The sequence below is a fragment of the Lepidochelys kempii genome, chromosome 1 (genome assembly GCF_965140285.1).
Source record: "Lepidochelys kempii isolate rLepKem1 chromosome 1, rLepKem1.hap1, whole genome shotgun sequence".
In the NCBI taxonomy this organism is placed as follows: Eukaryota; Metazoa; Chordata; order Testudines; family Cheloniidae; genus Lepidochelys; species Lepidochelys kempii.
The window spans coordinates 125,817,503-125,828,933 of record NC_136380.1 but is presented as its reverse complement, the minus strand read 5'-3'; the positions used below and the strand labels follow the sequence as shown (position 1 = coordinate 125,828,933).

Here is an 11,431-nt window from a genome sequence, read left to right as displayed (position 1 = left end):
TTTTATATACACACAAAGCATGAAAAAATACCTGTGTGTGTGTGTGGGGGGGGGGGTGAGAGAACCTGGATTTGTGCTGGAAATGGCCCAACTTGATTATCATACACATTGTAAGGAGTGATCACTTTAGATAAGCTATTACCAGCAGGAGAATGGGGTGGGACGAGGTATTTTTCTTGCTTTGTGTGTATATAAAAAGATCTTCTACGCTTTCCACAGTATGCATCCGATGAAGTGAGCTGTAGCTCACGAAAGCTTATGCTCAAATAAACTGGTTAGTCTCTAAGGCGCCACAAGTACTCCTTTTCTTTCTGTTGAGGCCGCAGCGTTTCACACGGAGAGATGGGGAAACTGCGCATCCGGCGGACGGGGGAAGCCGCCTTCCCCGTGTGTCACACTAGGGCAGTGGGCGCCCAGCGGCTTGTGAAATGCGGCGCCGGTACCGGCACCGAAGGAGGAGGAGCCGCAGGCGCGGAGGCGACTGCCGAGCCGGCAGGGCGCGGGGGCCAGGCCGCTGCTGCCTTAGGGAGGGCGGGCGGGCGGGCGGGTGGGGGGGGGGAGCGAGCGGGGCCGGCGTCTGCCAAGACCCGGGACAGGGCTCGCGCCGGCAGCTTGGAACTGGCACGTCAGGGCAAGCGCGCGACGCGACCGGAAGCGGGGGCCGGGGCAGAACTCCCGGGCGGCCCCGCCTCTCTGCGGCCGGGCGGCCAATGGCGCGGCGGGGGCGGGCCCGGCCGGCCCGGGCGTTTAGCTCATGCGCGGAGACCATCCTGCCCTTTTTTTTTCTGTCGGTGCGTGGGCACTGCGGCGTTTTTTCCCCCCAGCGGCTGCCGGCTCAGCACGAACATGGCGGACCAAGCCCTCTCCTTCGCCAAGGACTTCCTGGCGGGCGGCGTGGCCGCGGCCATCAGCAAAACCGCGGTGGCGCCCATCGAGCGGGTCAAGCTGTTGCTCCAGGTCAGCGGCGCGCGGGAGCCGGAGGGGCGGGGGTCTGGCCGGGGCCGAGGCGGGAGAGAGCGGGGTGGCGGCGCGTGGCCTCGCTTCCCCACAGCGCGCGTGGCCGAAGGGGCGCGAGGCTCTGGGCCCGCCGTCGACCCAAAGCGCGCCCGCCTCGCGCCGTTGCCGCGGTAGCAGCCAGAGCGGGCTTGGAGCGCGTTCGCCCCCGGCCACTCCAGTGCTAGGAGCCGGTTACGAGAGCGGGGGGGGGGGGGCGGGCGGGCGGTCACGTGGAGGGAGGGCGCGCGGAGGAGCGGCAGCCCCGGTCTTCCGCTGTGCGACGCGAGAGGGGGGGGCGGGGCCTGGCGCGCGTGTCACGTGGGGAGGCGGCTCGCTGTGCCCTCCTCCCCCTCGCCGCCCGCCCGCCCGCTGGGGCGGCGGCCACTCCTGCTGTAGCGCGACCCTCACGTGACGGCGGGTGGCGCGGGCCGCGGCCCTCGCGGGACGCCTCTTCTTCTCCGCGGCGGCGGATTCCTCCCCTGCCCCGGCTGTCGCCGGAGCCCTGGCGGCGCGTGGCCTGGCCGCGCCCCGGCCCCGCGCCCGCAGGGGTCACGTTAGTGCCAGGGACAGCCCTCCCCAGGGCCGCTGTGGGCGCGCGCCCGTAGCCCCCTGACCCCCCCATCCCCCCAATCCCCCCGCGCTGCCTGGGGGGAGCGAGCCCAGTGGCCGCGTGGGGGACCGGTGGCCTTGGCGCGCCCCTGCCGGCAGACCGATGCTCGCGGCGTTTGCCGGGGAGCGGCCTCTTGGTGACAGGAGGAACCGGTCTGGCTTCGTTGGGATCCAGCGCCCCAGCCTGGGGCCGATCGCTTCGCCCCGGTTCCTCCGCCCCCATCTGTAGGACGGGTCAACAACGCTGGCCTGAGGCACCGGGAAATTAGCGATGGGGCCCTAGAGCTACCAGGGAGACTGACTAATGGAGGAAGGGGGCTCCCCTTATTTGGAGTCAGTCACTTACATTAAATGTTGTAACTTTAAAAAAAAACCTAACAATCCCAGTCCTGGCCAGTCCTTGACTACAGACAGCCCCTCAACCTGAGGCAAATACTCACCAGCAACCACACAACAGAACCACTAACCCAGGAACCTATCCTTGCAACAAAGCCCGTTGCCAACTGTGCCCACATATCTATTCAGGGGACACCATCACAGGGCCTAATAACATCAGCCACACTATCAGAGGCTCGTTCACCTGCACATCCACCCATGTGATATATGCCATCATGTGCCAGCAATGCCCCTCTGCCATGTACATTGGCCAAACTGGACAATCTCAAGAATTATAACATTCATAAACCAGTCGGAGAACACTTCAGCCTCTCTGGTCACGCGATTACAGACATGAAAGTTGCGATATTACAACAAAAAAACTTCAAATCCAGACTCCAGGGAGAAACTGTTGAATTGGAATCCATTTGCAAATTGGATACAATTAACTTAGGCTTGAATAGAGACTGGGAGTGGCTAAGTCATTATGCAAGGTAACCTATTTCCCCTTGTTTTTTCTTATCCTCCCTCTTCCCCCCCACCCCCCCACGTTCTTGTTAAACCCTGGATTTGTGATGGAAATGGCCCACCTTGATTATCATACACATTGTAAGGATGGTGATCACTTTAGATAAGCTATTAGCAGCAGGAGAGTGGAGTGTCAGGAGGTATTTTTTCATGCTTTGTGTGTATATAAAAAGATCTTCTACACTTTCCGATGAAGTGAGCTGTAGCTCACGAAAGCTCATGCTCAAATAAATTGGTTAGTCTGTAAGGTGCCACAAGTACTCCTTTTCTTTTTGCAAAGACAGACTAACACGGCTGTTACTCTGAAAACTTTCCACAGTATGCATCCGATGAAGTGAGCTGTAGCTCACGAAAGCTTATGCTCAAATAAATTGGTTAGTCTGTAAGGTGCCACAAGTACTCCTTTTTTATTTTTCTTATGGCGTTCACCTTTTAAATTTTCTTTATGAATGTAAATGTCCCATCCTCTTGAATTACTGAGTTGTTTTGACGGGGAGGAACTTCCAGTATTATGTACAAGCAGAAAGTTTCTATTAAATTGTACTAATGAATAGAAAACTCTATCCATAGTCTCCAGTTATGAAGTAATTTCTGATTTATAGATATTTACAACCACTTTTGAAAATGTACAGTAAAGTGATGGGTGAAGGGTTGTATACATTTTGATAAATGATCATTTGGACCAGTCTTTCAGACTTAGTGATGTCCCTTACTTCTGTTCTAGGATGAGTATAGATAAACAGTCTGAACTACTAATATTGATTTCCACCTGCAGTGTTTATTGGATATGTGATCAAAATAATAAATGTATTAAATACATTTTTTATAGGTACAACATGCAAGTAAACAAATTGCTGCTGACAAACAGTACAAGGGAATCATTGATTGCGTGGTGCGTATCCCAAAGGAGCAAGGAGTGCTGTCCTTTTGGCGTGGAAATTTGGCAAATGTCATCAGATACTTCCCCACTCAGGCTCTCAATTTTGCTTTCAAGGATAAGTATAAGCAGGTGTTCTTAGGAGGAGTGGACAAGCACACTCAATTTTGGAGGTATTTTGCTGGTAATCTGGCCTCTGGTGGTGCAGCTGGTGCCACTTCTCTCTGCTTCGTCTATCCCTTGGATTTTGCAAGAACCCGTTTGGCTGCTGACGTCGGAAAAGCTGGTGCTGACAGAGAATTCAGAGGTCTGGGGGACTGTCTAGTCAAAATTACCAAATCTGATGGTCTGCGTGGCTTATATCAAGGGTTCAATGTGTCTGTGCAGGGTATCATCATCTATAGAGCTGCCTACTTTGGAATCTATGATACAGCAAAAGGTAACTTATAGGGGGAATCTGGAAAGTTGCACAGGCAACCTTAATTTTGGCATTTCATAACTTTGGGGTGCTTGACTGCAACATGAAAGCTTTAATGTAGCTTTTTGTATTTCATTTCATTTAATGCTATTGCTTTGGCGATGAATATAAGACTGATCATTTGGTTTTTTTTAATTGGAGCCATTACTATCACCCTACTTCTAGTTACTGACACCACTACTTGTTGTATTGTTAGTCAAACTACTTTCCAGCATTAAAAAGCTAAGTGTAGAATCTTGCTATCCTGTCAGTGTTTAGTGCAATGCTGGAGAAAATACTATTTACATCTTTTAAAAATGTAGAATGCTGTTTGTGGATTGACAAAGTATTTGTGGACTACATATGGTGATAGAGCAGCTTACCACACTTCTAGCAGAAACAAGTTCTAATAATGAGATAGAGTAGCTTCAATGTTCTTGATTTGATGGATTACTGAGGCATATCACAGTAATACAGGTTATAATTTCACTTAAACAAGTTAGTGTTTTTATGGGCTATTTCAGCAAATTTTACTGTAAAGGCTATGTGTATTTAACTGCCCCTCCTTCCCCATTCTATTTCTCAGTCTGCAAAAGTTTCCAAGATACTCTAAAAACGACATATTTCAAATCCTTGGGCGATTCATTGTTAAAAATACTTTTTCTAATCAAAGTTATAAAAACAAAAGCACTTTATCGTTAATCTAAATTTCTGAAACAGTATATTAATTATCTTTGGAAGAGAGATGTAAGTGTGGTCATGGTGTAACATTTCATGCATTGCCATCCTTGCAGGAGACTGAGTTGCTTTCTTTTGTAAAACTTTGAATGATGGCTGCTTTTCTAAAATGTGTGAGTCTGAGGAGGGATTGGATATAAAACTAAAAGTTATTTTATGGTGTCTTTATTGCAGGCATGCTCCCAGATCCCAGAAACACTCACATTGTGATAAGCTGGATGATTGCACAAACAGTGACTTCTGTGGCTGGTGTTGTCTCCTATCCTTTTGATACAGTGCGGCGTCGAATGATGATGCAGTCAGGACGTAAAGGAGGTACAGTCTTGATATTTATTAGTCTAAAACTTTTGTTCCGCACTTTAGCAGTGGTACCGATACTTGTCAGTGCTTTTGACTTGGTGCAAAAGCTGGTAACTCCAGTTCAGTTTATTTTTTGAGCAGCTTTTAATTTTCTTAGAACAAATCCATCAACACATTTTATATAGTGTGAAACCAATTGTCTTAAGCAATGATTGTCATAAGCATTTCAAATCACGAGACTAGCTTTTAGGGAACTAGTATTTTGTAATATTTACAAATGAGTTTGGTACTTGTATTGAGGGTGCTGTTTTTATGTAGGGTAGTGCTTGATCTTTATGTGGCATGGGTAATTGGCAAATAGGTAACACCACATGGACAGTTACAGCTTCATGATCATTTACTGTCTCAATTAGGTTTTAATAAAATTGAAGTTTTTCCATTATGACATTAAGTTGCAGTTAGGAAAATACTGAAGCAAATTATCTAAATTGGGGGGAAAATTTTCATTTCTCCACAGCTGACATCATGTACTCCGGAACAGTTGACTGTTGGAAGAAGATTGCAAGGGATGAAGGAGGAAAAGCTTTTTTCAAGGGTGCATGGTCCAACGTTCTCCGAGGCATGGGTGGTGCTTTTGTGCTTGTGCTGTATGATGAATTAAAGAAAGTAATTTAAAAACAGCCTAACTAGAATTGGAAACCAAGTTGAGCAGATCATGTAGAATAACTTTACCATTATGGACCATTGACCTCCAAGAAATTCCTGTGTTGTCTTATTTATCGGGGCCAGATCACGTTGGTAGATGGGGCTAGAAACTTATCAAGGGAACTGATCCATTTCAAGATTGCCTTTTTTCGCAGACACTGAAACTGACAGTTCATCATACTGAATTTTCTGTATCAGTGTTTGGATATCCGTGGCAGTAGTTCTGGGCCCACAGAAGCAGTTTGGGCAAAGAAAGTTGTTTTGGTTTTTTTTCTATATTTGCCCTCTGATCATTCTCTAGTTTCCTGTCTTATAGGACCATAAAATAGTTTGCATATTTGTTTAACAAATCATGTCTATTCCACTTGTACTTAAGCACTCTGTACCATTTTGCACAGCTGACCCTTTAGCAAGTATGTTCTTTTAAATTGGGGCATTCTGCTGTAAAACAATAAACATATTTACTCTGTTGAAACTAATTATATCGAAGTGTTGGCTCTCCTGGGGAACTTTTGCAACCATCTTTTCATAAGAACATTCCAGTTTCACCTTATACCTTCACTGCTTGAACCACCACATTACAACATGGTGCATTCATATTATCGCTATAAACAGATTTAGGTCTGGTAAATGCTTGGATGGAACATTTCCATGGAAGATGTAAAGGTGTTGTACACAATGGTGTCATGAGCTGGCAAACGTCCATCACTCATTCAATTCTCCGTGCTTGATATAAAGAGTATACTGTGCAACGGGAGGAGTTTTTTTGGATGGGTTTGTCTTTGCTTGGTTCTCAGCTACCTGGTCCCTAGTGTAAAGTCATTTCTGTGGTAGCAGCTTAAAGGTTCCAAACAGGGATTTAAATTCCATTCTACTTGTAAATCACTGATCCGGAGTGATCTCAAACTATACTGTAATTCTGGCTCTTTCACATATACTTTGCATGTTGTAAATGATGGCAAAAAGTGCAAGGCAGCTAAGAACCAAGGCCTAAAAAATAAAAGGCAAGGGCGTATTAGTTTTTTGCGTGTGTTTGTTTTTTAAATAACCAAGCTTTTCACCAAGACCTAAATATGTTTTAAGCTGGGTGACCTGTCCACATTTCACTGAAAAGGCATTACTGCTCCCTGTAAGCAATGACTGCTTGAAAATACATATGTATGTTCATAGTATCTAGTATTGCTCTTGGATTAGTTTTGGTCAATGAATGCTTCAGAGGAAGGTGAAACTTAAATTGAGCTTAAATTTTGTTTTGGGATAACAAATTTTAGGGGAGAGAGAGGCTTGATTTCCGTAGTAATCTAAAGGGCTATGTAGTTTAGAATACTTGAAGTGGAGAGGCTATAAAGGAGCTGTAACAGACAGACTTAATTTCCTTGGTGGACAAGCTGTGTATGGCCAGCATAAGCCATCTGTACTTTAATTGCCCTCTATTGCTGTAATGGTTCAGCCCCTGTAAAACACTCTACAGCACAGAAGTAATTTAGATTCTTCGTTCCCCTTGCCATCCAGGCTGTGCTTCTCTGCTGAGCCCTGGGCTAGGTGCAGCAAAGAATCTACCCACAGATCTCTGTAGTCTTGTCATTCACACCACAAGTTTTTGTTTTTCTTAGTACAGTGTATATATAGGTTTTTTTTTTGGGGGGGGGGGGAATCTGGTATCAACAGAATGGTTTAGTAGTCAATTATACTTGTCCAAATATACCAAAGGCAATTTGTGTTGTGCATTATTATTGATGACGTAACTTACATGTGTGACAAGCAAAATTGTTATACCAATAAAATAAAAACCAGCAGGATCTTATTAGGGGAAAAGGCAAAATGCCACATTTATTGTCAATACAGAAAGAATCATAGTAAGCACTTAGTTATAGCTATAACATTCCATTCAATTTCTTATGTATTCACACATTCATTCATACACACACACCGGTTCTGCAAGGTTGTTAGCGTAGTTACCAGCCTTAGAGTTGCTCATGCCAAGCCACTGGCCAGGTGGCCTGGACATGAGGAGTGAGCAGGGTCTTGATGCTCCTGGAAGTTGGTTTGCAGAATCAGACCCCAAAGTTCTCACTTTCTAGAGTCCATTTTTATAGGAATTTCTTCCTATGCCAGTCTACGAGAATTGCTTCATCATGCTGTTGCTGAATCTTATCAGCAGATGGCACTTTCCTGACGGCTCCATGTTGTTCTTTGGTTCTCCCATTCTTGAGGCTGTTGGGTGGATTCCAGTCTGCCCTCTGGGGGTCCTCTGGTTGTTTCCACGTGATGCCTTCTTTGGCCCATGGACACTGGATTCTTAGGCTGGCACCTCCCTGATCATCCATTTATTATCCATGCCAAGCGTCCATCCACATACATCCTCTATCTCTATTTTAATCACAATTGTTAACAAAGCGAGATAAATACAACAAAAGGGCGGGGAGTCTCTGTGTGAGTAGTTGTTACAAGGTATTGCTTTGAGACCAGACTCTGTCTTAGGATGTACTAACACAATTAGCAGCTTGCAAGTTTCACACAGAGAGGGAGAGAAACAGTAAAACCAAGAGACCCCTTAATTAGTAATATCCTGGAATTTAAACTATGGGGAATCAAACTCATTTGTGATTTTAATACAGAACTTCTTTAATACGATCCAACAAAATAGAGCCTGCGTGGTCTTTACTCCTTACACACTATTGTCCCCAATAATAAAGAACCTACAGGGCTGTCAATCCCATGTTGGCAGTTGTGGAAGGCAAATACTCCTTTTCAAAACTGGCAGCATTGATATAATAAGGATAAACATGGAAACCTCTTTTTGTTCCTCTTACTGAGAAATACTTTTTTTTTTTTGCGATCAGCTCTAAAATGGGTTGACCTTTTACATTTTTATAATGTACAGAGGCCTGATGTGTTTTTTCCCCAAAACTGCTTTGTGAAGTAGAGAACATAGGAGGGAAACAGGAAAAAGAAAATAACATCCCCCACCTCCAAAAGCCTCAACCAGCTCCCCCTTTCACAAATGGAAAACTATGTTGGGGCATGGTGTGAGGTCTTTTAGGACACAGGAGCACTCCTCCAATGGGAAAAGGTTGGGAACCATTAGTATAACCCAGGGTTGGGCAATAATATTTGCAGGGGGGCCACTCCACGAATTTTGATATGTCATCATGGGCTGCACATTTCTGCTATGTTAATGGAGGGGGTTCGGAGTCTAGGAGGGAGTTTGGGTGCAGGGGGGAGCTCTGGGCTTGTGCAGTGTTGGGGTGTGGGCTCTCGGAGGGAGTTTGGTGCAGGAGGGGGCTCTGGGCAGGAGATTGGGTTGTAGGAGCAGGTGCAGGATCTGGGAGGGAGTTTGGGTGCAGGAGGGGGTTCTGACCTGGGGTTGGGGTTTGGGAGGGGGTGTGAGGTGAAGGCTCTGGCTGGGAGGTGCTTATACTGGCGGCTCAGGCCTGCAGGCCATGGCCCCATGTGGCTGCTGGCACCTTAGCATGACTCTGTGCGTCCCCGTGGGGGGGGAAGCGGGTCTCTGTGCATTGCTGGTGGCTGCAAGCAGTGCCCCCACAGCTCCCATTGGCCAGTTTCAGCCAATGGGAGCTGTGAGGATGGGGGTGGGGGTAGTACACCGAGGCATGCAGAGATATGCCAGTAGCAGCCGGCCACTTCCAGGAGCGGCGTGGGGCCACAGCAGTCAGGCAGCCTGCCTGAGCACACTGCTGCACCACGGACTTTTAGGGCCTGGAGATCGTGAGGGGGCAGCCAAAGGGCCTGGTGGGCCGGATAGAAATATTAGATGGGCCAGATTTGTCCCGTGGGCTATATTTTGACCACCTCTGATATAACCTTTAGTATAACCCTAGGCACTAGGTGCTCAGGCCACTTGGTCTATGATTTGGCTAATATTTCCTCTGGAGGCTTGAGGTTCACAGACATTTGTCAGAGTTGAAGCTGGATTTCTTCCAGTAGCAGTTAGCCATTGATTTTAAGGTTTTTATGTAATGTAATCACATTCCTTAGATACATGGTGCATCTTCCAATAACACACATGGTTAACTCTTGTAGGTATTACTGCTAGCAGGTATGTTGGTTCTTATCTTCAACATACTCAATGGTGTTATTTCTCATACTACGTAGTTTGTGCAGGGCTGGCAGCTCCTGTGGTGTTTGTTTTTCAGCTCAAGCTGCTGTTTCAGATGTCAAGACTACTTATTAAAGCAGTTAAAAATAAACAGGATCCATCCTAGTTTCCTCCTTTAGGAGCCATTGGTACATGAAGATGGAGAGAATACAATAGGTACACTTAAGTAATTGTCAGCACTCCACAGTAAGGGTATGTCTACACTACGAAATTAGGTCGAATTTATAGAAGTTGGTTTTTTAGAAATCGGTTTTATATATTCGAGTGTGTGTGTCCCCACAGAAAATGCTCTAAGTGCATTAAGTGCATTAACTCAGCGGAGTGCTTCCACAGTACCGAGGCAAGCATCGACTTCCGGAGTGTTGCACTGTGGGTGGCTATCCCACAGTTCCCGCAGTCTCCGCTGCCCATTGGAATTCTGTGTTCAGATCCCAATGCCTGATGGGCCTAAAACATTGTCGCGGGTGGTTCTGGGTACATATTGTCAGGCCCCCGTTCCCTCCCTCCCTCCGTGAAAGCAAGGGCACACAATCATTTCGCGCCTTTTTTCCTGAGTTACCTGTGCAGACGCCATACCACGGCAAGCATGGAGCCCGCTCAGGTAACTGTCACCCTATGTCTCCTGGGTGCTGGCAGACGTGGTACTGCATTGCTACACAGTAGCAGCAACCCATTGCCTTGTGGCAGCAGACGGTACAGTATGACTGGTAGCTGTCCTCGTCATGTCCGAGGTGCTCCTGGCCATGTTGGCCAGGAGCGCCTGGGCAGACATGGGCGCAGGGACTAAATTTGAGTGACTCGACGAGGTCATTCTCTTTAGTCCTGCAGTGAGTCCTATTGAACCATCCTATGGTGAGCAGGCAGGCGATACGGATTGCTAGCAGTCCTATTGCATCATCTTCTGCCGGGCAGCCATGAGATGTGGATGGCATGCAGTCCTTCTGCACCGTCTGCTGCCAGCCAAAGATGTAAAAGATAGATGGAGTGGATCAAAACAAGAAATAGACCAGATTTGTTTTGTACTCATTTGCTTCCCCCCCGGCCCCCGTCTAGGGGACTCATTTTTCTAGGTCACACTGCAGTCACTCACAGAGAAGGTGCAGCGAGGTAAATCTAACCATGTATCAATCAGAGGCCAAGCTAACCTCCTTGTTTCAATAAGAACAATAACTTAGGTGCACCATTTCTTATTGGAACCCTCCATGAAGTCCTGCCTGAAATAGTCCTTGATGTAAAGCCACCCCCTTTGTTGATTTTAGCTCCCTGAAGCCAACCCTGTAAGCCATGTCATCAGTCGCCCCTCCCTCCGTCAGAGCAACGGCAGACAATCGTTCCGTGCCTTTTTTCTGTGCGGACGCCATACCAAGGCAAGCATGGAGGTCACTCAGCTCACTTTGGCAATTAGGAGCACATTAAACACCACACGCATTATCCAGCAGTATATGCAGCACCAGAACCTGGCAAAGCGATACCGGGCGAGGAGGCAACGTCAGCGCAGTCACGTGAGTGATCAGGACATGGACACAGATTTCTCTGAAAGCATGGGCCCTGCCAATGCATGCATCATGGTGCTAATGGGGCAGGTTCATGCTGTGGAACGCCAATTCTGGGCTCGGGAAACAAGCACAGACTGGTGGGACCGCATAGTGTTGCAGGTTTGGGACGATTCCCAGTGGCTGCGAAACTTTCGCATGCAATAGGGGCACTTTCATGGAACTTTGTGACT

At 47.3% G+C, this 11,431-nt stretch overlaps 1 protein-coding gene across 1 annotated transcript; it reads left to right on the top strand.

Moving 5' to 3' along the window:
* Positions 1-760: 760 nt before the first annotated feature.
* SLC25A6 (solute carrier family 25 member 6) lies at positions 761-6,064 on the top strand. Its single transcript, XM_073353943.2, has 4 exons — positions 761-957; positions 3,338-3,824; positions 4,755-4,895; positions 5,398-6,064. The coding sequence occupies exons 1-4, from the start codon at positions 847-849 to the stop codon at positions 5,553-5,555; spliced, it is 897 nt and encodes a 298-aa protein (XP_073210044.1). The 5' UTR covers positions 761-846; the 3' UTR covers positions 5,556-6,064.
* Positions 6,065-11,431: the final 5,367 nt, after the last annotated feature.

What these genes read in the sequence shown, in the direction of transcription:
- SLC25A6 (XM_073353943.2), top strand. Translation starts at nt 847, where the DNA reads ATGGCGGACCAAGCCCTCTCCTTCGCCAAGGACTTCCTGGCGGGCGGC. An exon ending in AATCTATGATACAGCAAAAG is followed by an intron (nt 3,825 to 4,754) that starts GTAACTTATAGG and finishes TCTTTATTGCAG; the next exon opens with GCATGCTCCCAGATCCCAGA. An exon ending in GCAGTCAGGACGTAAAGGAG is followed by an intron (nt 4,896 to 5,397) that starts GTACAGTCTTGA and finishes ATTTCTCCACAG; the next exon opens with CTGACATCATGTACTCCGGA.